Genomic DNA, 20,384 nt, shown 5'->3' with positions numbered 1-20,384 from the left:
TGAGCACAGGTGGCTACACATCTGGGAGTCAACAACAACACAACACCACACACAACATGAGCACAGGTGGCTACACATCTGGGAGTCAACAACACAACAACACCACACACAACATGAGCACAGGTGGCTACACATCTGGGAGTCAACAACACAACAACACCACACACAACATGAGCACAGGTGGCTACACATCTGGGAGTCAACAACACAACAACACCACACACAACATGAGCACAGGTGGCTACACATCTGGGAGTCAACAACACAACGACACCACACACAACATGAGCACAGGTGGCTACACATCTGGGAGTCAACAACACAACAACACCACACACAACATGAGCACAGGTGGCTACACATCTGGGAGTCAACAACACAACACACAACATGAGCACAGGTGGCTACACATCTGGGAGTCAACAACACAACAACACCACACACAACATGAGCACAGGTGGCTACACATCTGGGAGTCAACAACACAACAACACCACACACAACATGAGCACAGGTGGCTACACATCTGGGAGTCAACAACAACACAACACCACACACAACATGAGCACAGGTGGCTACACATCTGGGAGTCAACAACACAACAACACCACACACAACATGAGCACAGGTGGCTACACATCTGGGAGTCAACAACACAACAACACCACACACAACATGAGCACAGGTGGCTACACATCTGGGAGTCAACAACACAACAACACCACACACAACATGAGCACAGGTGGCTACACATCTGGGAGTCAACAACACAACGACACCACACACAACATGAGCACAGGTGGCTACACATCTGGGAGTCAACAACACAACAACACCACACACAACATGAGCACAGGTGGCTACACATCTGGGAGTCAACAACACAACACACAACATGAGCACAGGTGGCTACACATCTGGGAGTCAACAACACAACACACAACATGAGCACAGGTGGCTACACATCTGGGAGTCAACAACACAACAACACCACACACAACATGAGCACAGGTGGCTACACATCTGGGAGTCAACAACACAACAACACCACACACAACATGAGCACAGGTGGCTACACATCTGGGAGTCAACAACACAACAACACCACACACAACATGAGCACAGGTGGCTACACATCTGGGAGTCAACAACACAACACACAACATGAGCACAGGTGGCTACACATCTGGGAGTCAACAACACAACAACACCACACACAACATGAGCACAGGTGGCTACACATCTGGGAGTCAACAACACAACAACACCACACACAACATGAGCACAGGTGGCTACACATCTGGGAGTCAACAACAACACAACACCACACACAACATGAGCACAGGTGGCTACACATCTGGGAGTCAACAACACAACAACACCACACACAACATGAGCACAGGTGGCTACACATCTGGGAGTCAACAACACAACAACACCACACACAACATGAGCACAGGTGGCTACACATCTGGGAGTCAACAACACAACAACACCACACACAACATGAGCACAGGTGGCTACACATCTGGGAGTCAACAACACAACGACACCACACACAACATGAGCACAGGTGGCTACACATCTGGGAGTCAACAACACAACAACACCACACACAACATGAGCACAGGTGGCTACACATCTGGGAGTCAACAACACAACACACAACATGAGCACAGGTGGCTACACATCTGGGAGTCAACAACAACACAACACCACACACAACATGAGCACAGGTGGCTACACATCTGGGAGTCAACAACACAACACACAACATGAGCACAGGTGGCTACACATCTGGGAGTCAACAACAACACAACACCACACACAACATGAGCACAGGTGGCTACACATCTGGGAGTCAACAACACAACAACACCACACACAACATGAGCACAGGTGGCTACACATCTGGGAGTCAACAACACAACAACACCACACACAACATGAGCACAGGTGGCTACACATCTGGGAGTCAACAACACAACACCACACACAACATGAGCACAGGTGGCTACACATCTGGGAGTCAACAACACAACACACAACATGAGCACAGGTGGCTACACATCTGGGAGTCAACAACACAACAACACCACACACAACATGAGCACAGGTGGCTACACATCTGGGAGTCAACAACACAACAACACCACACACAACATGAGCACAGGTGGCTACACATCTGGGAGTCAACAACACAACAACACCACACACAACATGAGCACAGGTGGCTACACATCTGGGAGTCAACAACACAACAACACCACACACAACATGAGCACAGGTGGCTACACATCTGGGAGTCAACAACACAACAACACCACACACAACATGAGCACAGGTGGCTACACATCTGGGAGTCAACAACACAACAACACCACACACAACATGAGCACAGGTGGCTACACGTCTGGGAGTCAACAACACAACAACACCACACACAACATGAGCACAGGTGGCTACACATCTGGGAGTCAACAACACAACAACACCACACACAACATGAGCACAGGTGGCTACACATCTGGGAGTCAACAACACAACAACACCACACACAACATGAGCACAGGTGGCTACACATCTGGGAGTCAACAACACAACAACACCACACACAACATGAGCACAGGTGGCTACACATCTGGGAGTCAACAACACAACATGAGCACAGGTGGCTACACATCTGGGAGTCAACAACACCACACACACAACATGAGCACAGGTGGCTACACATCTGGGAGTCAACAACACCACACACAACATGAGCACAGGTGGCTACACATCTGGGAGTCAACAACACAACAACACCACACACAACATGAGCACAGGTGGCTACACATCTGGGAGTCAACAACACAACAACACCACACACAACATGAGCACAGGTGGCTACACATCTGGGACTCAACAACACAACAACACCACACACAACATGAGCACAGGTGGCTACACATCTGGGAGTCAACAACACAACAACACCACACACAACATGAGCACAGGTGGCTACACGTCTGGGAGTCAACAACACAACAACACCACACACAACATGAGCACAGGTGGCTACACATCTGGGAGTCAACAACACAACAACACCACACACAACATGAGCACAGGTGGCTACACATCTGGGAGTCAACAACACAACAACACCACACACAACATGAGCACAGGTGGCTACACATCTGGGAGTCAACAACACAACAACACCAAACACAACATGAGCACAGGTGGCTACACATCTGGGAGTCAACAACACAACAACACAACATGAGCACAGGTGGCTACACATCTGGGAGTCAACAACACCACACACACAACATGAGCACAGGTGGCTACACATCTGGGAGTCAACAACACAACAACACCACACACAACATGAGCACAGGTGGCTACACATCTGGGAGTCAACAACACAACAACACCACACACAACATGAGCACAGGTGGCTACACATCTGGGAGTCAACAACACAACAACACCACACACAACATGAGCACAGGTGGCTACACATCTGGGAGTCAACAACACAACAACACCACACACAACATGAGCACAGGTGGCTACACATCTGGGAGTCAACAACACAACAACACCACACACAACATGAGCACAGGTGGCTACACATCTGGGAGTCAACAACACAACAACACCACACACAACATGAGCACAGGTGGCTACACATCTGGGACTCAACAACACAACAACACCACACACAACATGAGCACAGGTGGCTACACATCTGGGAGTCAACAACACAACAACACCACACACAACATGAGCACAGGTGGCTACACGTCTGGGAGTCAACAACACAACAACACCACACACAACATGAGCACAGGTGGCTACACATCTGGGAGTCAACAACACAACAACACCACACACAACATGAGCACAGGTGGCTACACATCTGGGAGTCAACAACACAACAACACCACACACAACATGAGCACAGGTGGCTACACATCTGGGAGTCAACAACACAACAACACCACACACAACATGAGCACAGGTGGCTACACATCTGGGAGTCAACAACACAACATGAGCACAGGTGGCTACACATCTGGGAGTCAACAACACCACACACACAACATGAGCACAGGTGGCTACACATCTGGGAGTCAACAACACCACACACAACATGAGCACAGGTGGCTACACATCTGGGAGTCAACAACACAACAACACCACACACAACATGAGCACAGGTGGCTACACATCTGGGAGTCAACAACACAACAACACCACACACAACATGAGCACAGGTGGCTACACATCTGGGACTCAACAACACAACAACACCACACACAACATGAGCACAGGTGGCTACACATCTGGGAGTCAACAACACAACAACACCACACACAACATGAGCACAGGTGGCTACACGTCTGGGAGTCAACAACACAACAACACCACACACAACATGAGCACAGGTGGCTACACATCTGGGAGTCAACAACACAACAACACCACACACAACATGAGCACAGGTGGCTACACATCTGGGAGTCAACAACACAACAACACCACACACAACATGAGCACAGGTGGCTACACATCTGGGAGTCAACAACACAACAACACCACACACAACATGAGCACAGGTGGCTACACATCTGGGAGTCAACAACACAACAACACAACATGAGCACAGGTGGCTACACATCTGGGAGTCAACAACACCACACACACAACATGAGCACAGGTGGCTACACATCTGGGAGTCAACAACACAACAACACCACACACAACATGAGCACAGGTGGCTACACATCTGGGAGTCAACAACACAACAACACCACACACAACATGAGCACAGGTGGCTACACATCTGGGAGTCAACAACACAACAACACCACACACAACATGAGCACAGGTGGCTACACATCTGGGAGTCAACAACACAACAACACCACACACAACATGAGCACAGGTGGCTACACATCTGGGAGTCAACAACACAACAACACCACACACAACATGAGCACAGGTGGCTACACATCTGGGAGTCAACAACACAACAACACCACACACAACATGAGCACAGGTGGCTACACATCTGGGAGTCAACAACACAACAACACCACACACAACATGAGCACAGGTGGCTACACATCTGGGAGTCAACAACACAACAACACCACACACAACATGAGCACAGGTGGCTACACATCTGGGAGTCAACAACACAACAACACCACACACAACATGAGCACAGGTGGCTACACATCTGGGAGTCAACAACACAACAACACAACATGAGCACAGGTGGCTACACATCTGGGAGTCAACAACACCACACACACAACATGAGCACAGGTGGCTACACATCTGGGAGTCAACAACACAACAACACCACACACAACATGAGCACAGGTGGCTACACATCTGGGAGTCAACAACACAACAACACCACACACAACATGAGCACAGGTGGCTACACATCTGGGAGTCAACAACACAACAACACCACACACAACATGAGCACAGGTGGCTACACATCTGGGAGTCAACAACACAACAACACCACACACAACATGAGCACAGGTGGCTACACATCTGGGACTCAACAACACAACAACATGAGCACAGGTGGCTACACATCTGGGAGTCAACAACACAACAACACCACACACAACATGAGCACAGGTGGCTACACATCTGGGAGTCAACAACACAACAACACCACACACAACATGAGCACAGGTGGCTACACATCTGGGAGTCAACAACACAACAACACCACACACAACATGAGCACAGGTGGCTACACATCTGGGAGTCAACAACACAACAACACCACACACAACATGAGCACAGGTGGCTACACATCTGGGAGTCAACAACACAACAACACCACACACAACATGAGCACAGGTGGCTACACATCTGGGAGTCAACAACACAACAACACCACACACAACATGAGCACAGGTGGCTACACATCTGGGAGTCAACAACACAACAACACCACACACAACATGAGCACAGGTGGCTACACATCTGGGAGTCAACAACACAACAACACCACACACAACATGAGCACAGGTGGCTACACATCTGGGAGTCAACAACACAACAACACCACACACAACATGAGCACAGGTGGCTACACATCTGGGAGTCAACAACACAACAACACAACATGAGCACAGGTGGCTACACATCTGGGAGTCAACAACACCACACACACAACATGAGCACAGGTGGCTACACATCTGGGAGTCAACAACACAACAACACCACACACAACATGAGCACAGGTGGCTACACATCTGGGAGTCAACAACACAACAACACCACACACAACATGAGCACAGGTGGCTACACATCTGGGAGTCAACAACACAACAACACCACACACAACATGAGCACAGGTGGCTACACATCTGGGAGTCAACAACACAACAACACCACACACAACATGAGCACAGGTGGCTACACATCTGGGACTCAACAACACAACAACATGAGCACAGGTGGCTACACATCTGGGAGTCAACAACACAACAACACCACACACAACATGAGCACAGGTGGCTACACATCTGGGAGTCAACAACACAACAACACCACACACAACATGAGCACAGGTGGCTACACATCTGGGAGTCAACAACACAACAACACCACACACAACATGAGCACAGGTGGCTACACATCTGGGAGTCAACAACACAACAACACCACACACAACATGAGCACAGGTGGCTACACATCTGGGAGTCAACAACACAACAACACCACACACAACATGAGCACAGGTGGCTACACATCTGGGAGTGACATCTGGAAAGGTGGCAATAAATACTGATAAAGTTGAGGAATGCTCATCAAACACTTATTTGGAACATCCCACAGGTGTGCAGGCTAATTGGGAACAGGTGGGTGCCATGATTGGCTATAAAAGCAGCTTCCATGAAATGCTAAGTCATTCACAAGAAAGGATGGGGTGAGGGTCACCACTTTGTAAGCAAATTGTCAAACAGTTTTAGAACAACATTTCTCAACGAGCTATTGCAAGGAATTTAGGGATTTTACCATCTACGGTCTGTAAAATCATCAAAAGGTTCAGAGAATCTGGAGAATTCACTGCACATAAGCGATGATATTACAGACATTTGATCCCTCAGGCGGTACTGCATCAAAAACCGACATCAGTGTGTAAAGGATATCACCACATGGGCTCAGGAACACGTCATAAAACCACTGTCAGTAACTACAGTTGGTCGCTACATCTGTAAGTTAAAACTCTACTATGCAAAGCCAAAAGGGGCGGCATGGCGTAGTGGGTAGAGCGGCCGGCCAGAAACCTGAGGGTTGCAGGTTCGCTTCCCACCTATTGGCATCCAAAAAATCCCTGCCGTTGTGTCCTTGGGCAGGACACTTCACCCTTTGCCCCCGGTGCCGCTCACACTGATGAATGAATGACAGGTGGTGGTCGGAGGGGGCGTAGGTGCAAACTGGCAGCCACGCTTCCGTCAGTCTACCCCGGGGCAGCTGTGGCTACTGACGTAGCTTACCACCACCAGGTGTGAATGTATGTTGAGTCCCACTTCTCTGTGAGCGCTTTGAGTGTCTAGAAAAGTGCGATATAAATCTAAGTTATTATTATCATTATTATGATTATTATTAAACCCATTTATCAACAGCACCCAGAAACGCCGCCCGCTTCGCTGGGCCTGAGCTCATCTAAGATGGACTGATGCAAAGTGGAAAAGTGTCCTGTGGTCTCACGAGTCCACATTTCCAATTATATTTGGAAACTGTGGACGTGGTGACCTCTAGAACAAAGAGGAAAATAACGATTCGGATTGCTAAAGGCGCAAAGTGTAAAAGCCAGCATGTGTGATGGTATGGGGGTGTATTAGTGGCCAATTACACATCTGTGAAGGCACCATTAATGCTGAAAGGTACATACAGCTTTTGGAACAACATATGTTGTCATCCAAGCAACGTTATCATGGACGCCCCTGCTTATTTCATCAAGACAATGCCAAGCCGCGTGGCTTTCGTAGTAAAAGAGTGCGGGTACTTTCCTGGCCCGCCTGCAGTCCAGACCTGTCTCCCACGGAAAATGTGTGGCACATTATGAAGTGTAAAATAGGACAGCTGAGACCCCGGACTGTTGAAGGACTGAAACTGTACATAAAACAAGAATGGGAAAGAATTCCACTTTCAAAGCTTCAACAATTAGTTTCCTCAGTTCCCAAACCTTTATTGAGTGTTGTTCAAAGAAAAGGTGATGTAACACAGTGGTGAACATGCCCTTTCCCAACTACTTTGGCACGTGTTGCAGCCATGAAATTCTAAGTTAATTATTATTTGCAGGAAAAAAAATAAAGTTTATGAGTTTGAACATCAAATATGTTGTCTTTGTAGCATATTCAACTGAATATGGCTTGAAAAGGATTTGCAAATCATTGTATTCTGTTTATATTTACATCTAACACCATTTACCAACTCATATGGAAACGGGGTTTGTACATTGAAGTAGATTTACATTATACACCTTTTGTTATTGTTATTGCTAAGCTACAGCTGTATAGTTACTGCTGGACTGCTGAAATAAAAACAAAGTGTGAGTCATTAAAGCAATTCGCTCCATCTTAGGACACGCCTCCTGCGACCACCGTCCTTACACGCTACATTATTCCATTACAAAAAAAACGGAGAAATGTGTGTTAAAAAACGCGGCCCATTTCACATGACTGCAGATTAGAAGACATAAAAGAAGAAAGACATCAGTCTTCTTGTCTCAGCGTCCATTAGGATTGTGAATAACGGGCCACGTTCCCCTTTAAGTGGGGTCCATAATATTATTTATATTACACACTTTTCTTGTGTCATTTCCAAACAGATGTGGTACCCATTTGACACTAAGAAAATGGACTTAGGTCAGGCCCAATCAATTACTTTGACTCGGGGGCCAAAAGCAGTGAAGTAGTCAGCTTGTGTAAATGCTACATAAAAAGAGACTACAACAAATCCTTTTCAACTTATATTCTATTGAATTGACTGCAAAGACAAGATATTTCATCTTCACACTGACAAACTTTCTTCTTTTTTTGCAAATAATCATGAAGTTAGAATGTAATGGCAGCAACACATGTCAACAAAGGCATTTTTACCAGTGTGTTACATGGACTTTCCTTTCAACAACACTCAGTGCAGGTTTGGGAACTGAGGAGACACATTTTTGAAGTGGAATTCTTTCCCATTCTTGCTTGATGTACAGCTTAAGTTGTTCTGCCTCATAGTTTAGCCTGCACACATTTTCAATGTCTGGACTATAGGCCGGCCAGTCTAGTACCTACACTCCTGGCTTGGCATTGTCTTGCTGAAATAAGCAGGGGCGTCCATGATAACAACATATGTTGCTCCAAAAGCTGTATGTACCTTTCAGCATTAATGGTGCCTTCACAGATGTGTAATTGGCCACTAATACACCCCCATACCATCACACATGCTGACTACAACACTTTCACCCTACAACAATCACTAATACACCCCCATACCATCACACATGCTGACTACAACACTTTCACCCTACAACAATCACTAATACACCCCCATACCATCACACATGCTGACTACAACACTTTCACCCTACAACAATCACTAATACACCCCCATACCATCACACATGCTGACTACCACACTTTCACCCTACAACAATCACTAATACACCCCCATACTATCACACATGCTGACTACAACACTTTCACCCTACAACAATCACTAATACACCCCCATACCATCACACATGCTGACTACAACACTTTCACCCTACAACAATCACTAATACACCCCCATACCATCACACATGCTGACTACAACACTTTCACCCTACAACAATCACTAATACACCCCCATACCATCACACATGCTGACTACAACACTTTCACCCTACAACAATCACTAATACACCCCCATACCATCACACATGCTGACTACAACACTTTCACCCTACAACCATCACTAATACACCCCCATACCATCACACATGCTGACTACAACACTTTCACCCTACAACAATCACTAATACACCCCCATACCATCACACATGCTGCCTAGAACACTTTCACCCTACAACAATCACTAATACACCCCCATACCATCACACATGCTGACTACAACACTTTCACCCTACAACAATCACTAATACACCCCCATACCATCACACATGCTGACTACCACACTTTCACCCTACAACAATCACTAATACACCCCCATACCATCACACATGCTGACTACAACACTTTCACCCTACAACAATCACTAATACACCCCCATACCATCACACATGCTGCCTAGAACACTTTCACCCTACAACAATCACTAATACACCCCCATACCATCACACATGCTGACTACAACACTTTCACCCTACAACAATCACTAATACACCCCCATACCATCACACATGCTGACTACCACACTTTCACCCTACAACAATCACTAATACACCCCCATACCATCACACATGCTGACTACAACACTTTCACCCTACAACAATCACTAATACACCCCCATACCATCACACGTGCTGACTACAACACTTTCACCCTACAACAATCACTAATACACCCCCATACCATCACACATGCTGACTACAACACTTTCACCCTACAACAATCACTAATACACCCCCATACCATCACACATGCTGCCTAGAACACTTTCACCCTACAACAATCACTAATACACCCCCATACCATCACACATGCTGCCTAGAACACTTTCACCCTACAACAATCACTAATACACCCCCATACCATCACACATGCTGACTACAACACTTTCACCCTACAACAATCACTAATACACCCCCATACCATCACACATGCTGACTACAACACTTTCACCCTACAACAATCACTAATACACCCCCATACCATCACACATGCTGACTACAACACTTTCACCCTACAACAATCACTAATACACCCCCATACCATCACACATGCTGACTACAACACTTTCACCCTACAACAATCACTAATACACCCCCATACCATCACACATGCTGCCTAGAACACTTTCACCCTACAACAATCACTAATACACCCCCATACCATCACACATGCTGACTACAACACTTTCACCCTACAACAATCACTAATACACCCCCATACCATCACACATGCTGACTACCACACTTTCACCCTACAACAATCACTAATACACCCCCATACCATCACACATGCTGACTACAACACTTTCACCCTACAACAATCACTAATACACCCCCATACCATCACACATGCTGACTACAACACTTTCACCCTACAACAATCACTAATACACCCCCATACCATCACACATGCTGCCTAGAACACTTTCACCCTACAACAATCACTAATACACCCCCATACCATCACACATGCTGACTACAACACTTTCACCCTACAACAATCACTAATACACCCCCATACCATCACACATGCTGACTACAACACTTTCACCCTACAACAATCACTAATACACCCCCATACCATCACACATGCTGACTACAACACTTTCACCCTACAACAATCACTAATACACCCCCATACCATCACACATGCTGACTACCACACTTTCACCCTACAACAATCACTAATACACCCCCATACCATCACACATGCTGACTACAACACTTTCACCCTACAACAATCACTAATACACCCCCATACCATCACACATGCTGACTACAACACTTTCACCCTACAACAATCACTAATACACCCCCATACCATCACACATGCTGACTACAACACTTTCACCCTACAACAATCACTAATAAACCCCCATACCATCACACATGCTGACTACAACACTTTCACCCTACAACAATCACTAATAAACCCCCATACCATCACACATGCTGACTACAACACTTTCACCCTACAACAATCACTAATACACCCCCATACCATCACACATGCTGACTACAACACTTTCACCCTACAACAATCACTAATACACCCCCATACCATCACACATGCTGCCTACCACACTTTCACCCTACAACAATCACTAATACACCCCCATACCATCACACATGCTGACTACAACACTTTCACCCTACAACAATCACTAATACACCCCCATACCATCACACATGCTGACTACAACACTTTCACCCAACAACAATCACTAATACACCCCCATACCATCACACATGCTGACTACAACACTTTCACCCTACAACAATCACTAATACACCCCCATACCATCACACATGCTGACTACCACACTTTCACCCTACAACAATCACTAATACACCCCCATACCATCACACATGCTGACTACCACACTTTCACCCTACAACAATCACTAATACACCCCCATACCATCACACATGCTGCCTAGAACACTTTCACCCTACAACAATCACTAATACACCCCCATACCATCACACATGCTGACTACAACACTTTCACCCTACAACAATCACTAATACACCCCCATACCATCACACATGCTGACTACCACACTTTCACCCTACAACAATCACTAATACACCCCCATACCATCACACATGCTGACTACAACACTTTCACCCTACAACAATCACTAATACACCCCCATACCATCACACATGCTGACTACCACACTTTCACCCTACAACAATCACTAATACACCCCCATACCATCACACATGCTGACTACCACACTTTCACCCTACAACAATCACTAATACACCCCCATACCATCACACATGCTGACTACCACACTTTCACCCTACAACAATCACTAATACACCCCCATACCATCACACATGCTGACTACCACACTTTCACCCTACAACAATCACTAATACACCCCCATACCATCACACATGCTGCCTACAACACTTTCACCCTACAACAATCACTAATACACCCCCATACCATCACACATGCTGACTACCACACTTTCACCCTACAACAATCACTAATACACCCCCATACCATCACACATGCTGACTACAACACTTTCACCCTACAACAATCACTAATACACCCCCATACCATCACACATGCTGACTACCACACTTTCACCCTACAACAATCACTAATACACCCCCATACCATCACACATGCTGACTACCACACTTTCACCCTACAACAATCACTAATACACCCCCATACCATCACACATGCTGCCTACAACACTTTCACCCTACAACAATCACTAATACACCCCCATACCATCACACATGCTGACTACCACACTTTCACCCTACAACAATCACTAATACACCCCCATACCATCACACATGCTGACTACAACACTTTCACCCTACAACAATCACTAATACACCCCCATACCATCACACATGCTGACTACAACACTTTCACCCTACAACAATCACTAATACACCCCCATACCATCACACATGCTGCCTAGAACACTTTCACCCTACAACAATCACTAATACACCCCCATACCATCACACATGCTGACTACAACACTTTCACCCTACAACAATCACTAATACACCCCCATACCATCACACATGCTGACTACAACACTTTCACCCTACAACAATCACTAATACACCCCCATACCATCACACATGCTGACTACAACACTTTCACCCTACAACAATCACTAATACACCCCCATACCATCACACATGCTGACTACCACACTTTCACCCTACAACAATCACTAATACACCCCCATACCATCACACATGCTGACTACAACACTTTCACCCTACAACAATCACTAATACACCCCCATACCATCACACATGCTGACTACAACACTTTCACCCTACAACAATCACTAATACACCCCCATACCATCACACATGCTGACTACCACACTTTCACCCTACAACAATCACTAATACACCCCCATACCATCACACATGCTGACTACAACACTTTCACCCTACAACAATCACTAATACACCCCCATACCATCACACATGCTGACTACCACACTTTCACCCTACAACAATCACTAATACACCCCCATACCATCACACATGCTGACTACCACACTTTCACCCTACAACAATCACTAATACACCCCCATACCATCACACATGCTGACTACCACACTTTCACCCTACAACAATCACTAATACACCCCCATACCATCACACATGCTGACTACCACACTTTCACCCTACAACAATCACTAATACACCCCCATACCATCACACAGGCTGACTACAACACTTTCACCCTACAACAATCACTAATACACCCCCATACCATCACACATGCTGACTACAACACTTTCACCCTACAACAATCACTAATACACCCCCATACCATCACACATGCTGACTACAACACTTTCACCCTACAACAATCACTAATACACCCCCATACCATCACACATGCTGACTACAACACTTTCACCCTACAACAATCACTAATACACCCCCATACCATCACACATGCTGCCTACAACACTTTCACCCTACAACAATCACTAATACACCCCCATACCATCACACATGCTGACTACAACACTTTCACCCAACAACAATCACTTATACACCCCCATACCATCACACATGCTGACTACAACCCTTTCACCCTACAACAATCACTAATACACCCCCATACCATCACACATGCTGACTACCACACTTTCACCCTACAACAATCACTAATACACCCCCATACCATCACACATGCTGACTACCACACTTTCACCCTACAACAATCACTAATACACCCCCATACCATCACACATGCTGACTACAACACTTTCACCCTACAACAATCACTAATACACCCCCATACCATCACACATGCTGACTACCACACTTTCACCCTACAACAATCACTAATACACCCCCATACCATCACACATGCTGACTACCACACTTTCACCCTACAACAATCACTAATACACCCCAATACCATCACACATGCTGACTACCACACTTTCACCCTACAACAATCACTAATACACCCCCATACCATCACACATGCTGACTACCACACTTTCACCCTACAACAATCACTAATACACCCCCATACCATCACACATGCTGACTACCACACTTTCACCCTACAACAATCACTAATACACCCCCATACCATCACACATGCTGACTACAACACTTTCACCCTACAACAATCACTAATACACCCCCATACCATCACACATGCTGACTACAACACTTTCACCCTACAACAATCACTAATACACCCCCATACCATCACACATGCTGACTACAACCCTTTCACCCTACAACAATCACTAATACACCCCCATACCATCACACATGCTGACTACAACACGTTCACCCTACAACAATCACTAATACACCCCCATACCATCACACATGCTGACTACAACACTTTCACCCTACAACAATCACTAATACACCCCCATACCATCACACATGCTGACTACAACACTTTCACCCTACAACAATCACTAATACACCCCCATACCATCACACATGCTGCCTACAACACTTTCACCCTACAACAATCACTAATACACCCCCATACCATCACACATGCTGACTACAACACTTTCACCCAACAACAATCACTAATACACCCCCATACCATCACACATGCTGACTACAACACTTTCACCCTACAACAATCACTAATACACCCCCATACCATCACACATGCTGACTACCACACTTTCACCCTACAACAATCACTAATACACCCCCATACCATCACACATGCTGACTACCACACTTTCACCCTACAACAATCACTAATACACCCCCATACCATCACACATGCTGACTACAACACTTTCACCCTACAACAATCACTAATACACCCCCATACCATCACACATGCTGACTACCACACTTTCACCCTACAACAATCACTAATACACCCCCATACCATCACACATGCTGACTACCACACTTTCACCCTACAACAATCACTAATACACCCCAATACCATCACACATGCTGACTACCACACTTTCACCCTACAACAATCACTAATACACCCCCATACCATCACACATGCTGACTACCACACTTTCACCCTACAACAATCACTAATACACCCCCATACCATCACACATGCTGACTACCACACTTTCACCCTACAACAATCACTAATACACCCCCATACCATCACACATGCTGACTACAACACTTTCACCCTACAACAATCACTAATACACCCCCATACCATCACACATGCTGACTACAACCCTTTCACCCTACAACAATCACTAATACACCCCCATACCATCACACATGCTGACTACAACACTTTCACCCTACAACAATCACTAATACACCCCCATACCATCACACATGCTGACTACAACACTTTCACCCTACAACAATCACTAATACACCCCCATACCATCACACATGCTGATTACAACACTTTCACCCTACAACAATCACTAATACACCCCCATACCATCACACATGCTGACTACAACACTTTCACCCTACAACAATCACTAATACACCCCCATACCATCACACATGCTGACTACAACACTTTCACCCTACAACAATCACTAATACACCCCCATACCATCACACATGCTGACTACAACACTTTCACCCTACAACAATCACTAATACACCCCCATACCATCACACATGCTGACTACAACACTTTCACCCTACAACAATCACTAATACACCCCCATACCATCACACATGCTGACTACAACACTTTCACCCTACAACAATCACTAATACACCCCCATACCATCACACATGCTGACTACAACCCTTTCACCCTACAACAATCACTAATACACCCCCATACCATCACACATGCTGACTACAACACTTTCACCCTAGAACAGTCCCCATGGTTCTTTTCCTCCTTGGTCCACAGTTTCCAAAAACAATTTGAAATGTGGACTCGCCAGACCACAGAACACTTTTCCACTTTGCATCAGTTCATCTTAGAAGCGTTTCTGGGTGTTGTTGATAAATGGCTGTGGCTTTGCATAGTAGAGGTTTAACTTGCACTTACAGATGTAGCGACCAACTGTAGTTACTAACAGTGGTTTTTGAAGTGTTCCTGAGCCCATGTGGTGATATCCTTTACACACTGATGCTTTTTGATGCCTGAGCGACGGAAGGTACATAATATCAATGCTTACGTGCAGTGATTTCTCCACATTCTCTCAACCTTTTGATATTACGGAGCGTAGATGTTGAAATCCCTCAATTCCTTGTTGAGAAATGTTGTTCTTCAACAATTTGCTCAGGCATTTGTTGACAAAGTGGTGACCCTCGCCCCGTCCTTGTTTCATGGGAGCTGCTTTTATAGCCAATCATGGCACCCACCTGTTCCCAATTAGCCTGTTCACCTGTGGGATGTTCCATATAAGAGCATCCCTCAACTTTCTCACTCTTTTTTGCCACTTATGCCAGCTTTTTTGAAACATGTTGCAGGCATCAAATTCCAAATGAGCTAATATTTGCAGAAAATAACAACATTTGTCAGTGTGAAGATGAAATATCTTGTCTTTGCAGTCTATTCAATTGAATATAAGTTGAAAAGGATTTGTTGTAGTCTCTTTTTATTTAGCATTTACACAAGCTGACTGCTTTTGTGTATTGGTGGGACTTCTTGACAGGGGCGCGACACTCTCAACTGTTAATGAATTCTGCCGAGCGGCCACAAAAGGGGAGCATGATGGGTGTTACCATCTTTACATACCAAATGCTTCATTCAACATGGGCTCCTTGGCGCCGTCCTCGTCGTCGTCCTCGTCGATGAGAGGCGAGTGGGAGAACCTGAGAGGAAGCAGAAAGGCCAGGCTGTGACATCACCCATGGACTGTAGGAGGAGGGGGGGGGACAGTGGAAAGGGACCTCTGGCTGTTGGCGGAGGGCCTCAGCAGCACCATGATGACCAGAAGGATGGTGGAGAAGAGGAGACGCCAGAATGCGTCGTCCACCCACAAGTCCCTCCAGCTCTGTGGACAAGATATTCATATGAGTGCAAGCCAGGACTGATGCTCACAATGTAACACACCTTCTGGCAGTCCACCAGCTTGAAGACTTTGGTGGTCCATATGATGAATATGATGGATGCTGCCGACACATTTAGACACATCCAGACACATCCATCAGCCACTTGATTAGGGACACACGCAGCCGCATCACAAATGCTGCCTTAAGCCAGTGTTTTTCAACCACTGTGCCGTGGGAGATGATCTTAATTCACCTGTTTGGGTTAAAACTATTTTTTGCAAAGCAGTCATTATAGTCTGCAAATGACGTGTTGTTGAGTGTGGGCAGAGTAAGCATGTAATACTCTTCCATATCAGTAGGTGGCGGCCGGTAGCTAATTGCTTAGTAGATGTGGGAAACAGCGGGAGGCAGAGTGCAGGTAAAAAGGTGTCTAAAATCAAACAAAAGGTGAGTGCCCCTAAGAAAAGGCATTGAAGCTCAGAGAAGACAATGCAGGACAAAACTGAAACTGAACAGGCTACAAAGTAAACAAATACAGAATGCTGGACGACAGCAAAGACTTTCTTGTGGAGCAGAGATGGCGTCCACAAAGTACATCCGAACATGACATGACAACCAACAATGTCCCTACAAAGAAGGATAAAAACAACTGAAATATTCTTGATTCCTAAAACAAAGTACCGTATAAGTCGCAGTTTTTTTCATAGTTTGCAACTTATACTGACTTATTTGTGAAATTATTAACAAAATACCTCACCCCGTGAATCAGTAAAACTCGATTCTTCATCAACCTGTGAATCAGTAAAACTTGATCTTCCTCAACCCGTGAATCAGTAAAACTCGATTCTCCATCAACCCGTGAATCAGTAAAACTTGATCTTCCTCAACTCGTGAATCAGTAAAACTCGATTCTTCATCAACCCGTGAATCAGTAAAACTTGATTCTTCATCAACCCGTGAATCAGTAAAACTCGATTCTCCATCAACCCGTGAATCAGTAAAACTTGATCTTCCTCAACTCGTGAATCAGTAAAACTTGATCTTCCTCAACCCGTGAATCAATAAAACTCGATTCTCCATCAACCCGTGAATCAGTAAAACTTGATCTTCATCAACTCGTGAATCAGTAAAACTCGATTCTTCATCAACTCGTGAATCAGTAAAACTCGATTCTCCATCAACCCGTGAATCAGTAAAACTTGATCTTCCTCAACTCGTGAATCAGTAAAACTCGATTCTTCATCAACTCGTGAATCAGTAAAACTTGATCTTCCTCACCCAATGAATCAGTTAAACTCGATTCTTCATTAACTCGTGAATCAGAAAAACTCGATTCTTCACCTACTTGTGAATCAGTAAAACTTGATCTTCCTCATCCCATGAATCAGTTAAACTCGATTCTTCATCAACTCGTGAATCAGTAAAACTGGATTCTTCATGAATCAGTAGAACTGGATTCTTCATCAACTCGTGAATCAGTAAAACTTGATCTTCCTCACCCCATGAATTAGTAAAACTCGATTCTTCATCAACTCATGAATCAGTAAAACTCGATTCTTCATGAATCAGTAAAACTGGATTCATCAACCCGTAAATCAGTAAAATCTTTCTCAACCCGTGAATCAGTAAAACTCGATTATTCATCAACTCGTGAATCAGTAAAACTCGATTCTTCATGAATCAGTAAAACTCGATTCTTCATCAACCCGTGAATCAGTAAAACTTGATCTTCCTCAACTCGTGAATCAGTAAAACTCGATTCTTCCTCAACCCGTCAATCAGTAAAACTCGATTCTTCATCAACCCGTGAATCAGTAAAACTTGATCTTCCTCAACTCGTGAATCAGTAAAACTCGATTCTTCATGAATCAGTAAAACTCGATTCTTCATGAATCAGTAAAACTTGATTCTTAATCAACCCGTGAATGAGTAAGACTTTATTCCAAAGTACCGTATAAGTCGCAGTTTTTTTTCAAAGTTTGGCTGGGGGTGTGACTTATACTCAGGAGCGACTTATGTGTGAAATTATTAACACATTACCGTAAAATATCAAATAATATTATTTATCTAGACGTATAAGATTTCATGGGATTTATGGATTAGGAGTGAGAGATAGTTTGGTAAAGGTCTAGCATGTTCTATATGTTCTAGTTCTTTGAATGACTCTTACATTAACATAGCAGTTGCTTATTTATGCCTCATATAACCTACACTTATTCATTCTTTATTTATTTTAAATTGCCTTTCAAATTTCTATTCTTGTTGTTGGCTTTTATCAAATAAATTTCCCCCAAAAATGCGACTTATACTCCAGTGCGACTTATATGTGTTTTTTCCCTTCTTTATTATGCATTTTCGGCAGGTGCGAATTATACTCCGGAGCGATTTATACTCCGAAAAATACGGTAGATGCGGGAAATACATCGCTCAGAGGAAGACATGAAACTGCTACAGGAAAATACCAAAAGAAGAGAAAAAGCCACCGTAAGACAAGAAG

At 44.9% G+C, this 20,384-nt stretch overlaps 1 protein-coding gene across 4 annotated transcripts in view; it reads right to left on the bottom strand.

The window, feature by feature from the left end:
- The window catches only part of LOC133542059 (transmembrane protein 87A-like), a 72,850-nt gene that overhangs the window by 9,972 nt on the left and 42,494 nt on the right, over positions 1-20,384 (bottom strand). For all 4 annotated transcript variants that reach the window (XM_061885879.1, XM_061885878.1, XM_061885877.1 and 1 more), the window contains exons 13-15: positions 17,949-18,007; positions 17,786-17,889; positions 17,631-17,707 (exon numbers count right to left, since the gene is read on the bottom strand). In XM_061885879.1, coding sequence (XP_061741863.1) covers positions 17,631-17,707; positions 17,786-17,889; positions 17,949-18,007 — 240 coding nt within the window. The remainder of the gene's footprint in view (positions 1-17,630; positions 17,708-17,785; positions 17,890-17,948; positions 18,008-20,384) is intronic.

This window comes from Nerophis ophidion, linkage group LG24 (genome assembly GCF_033978795.1).
Source record: "Nerophis ophidion isolate RoL-2023_Sa linkage group LG24, RoL_Noph_v1.0, whole genome shotgun sequence".
Lineage (NCBI taxonomy): Eukaryota > Metazoa > Chordata > Actinopteri > Syngnathiformes > Syngnathidae > Nerophis > Nerophis ophidion.
Note: the sequence above shows the minus strand (reverse complement) of the source record. Positions and strands in the feature narration are given on the sequence as shown.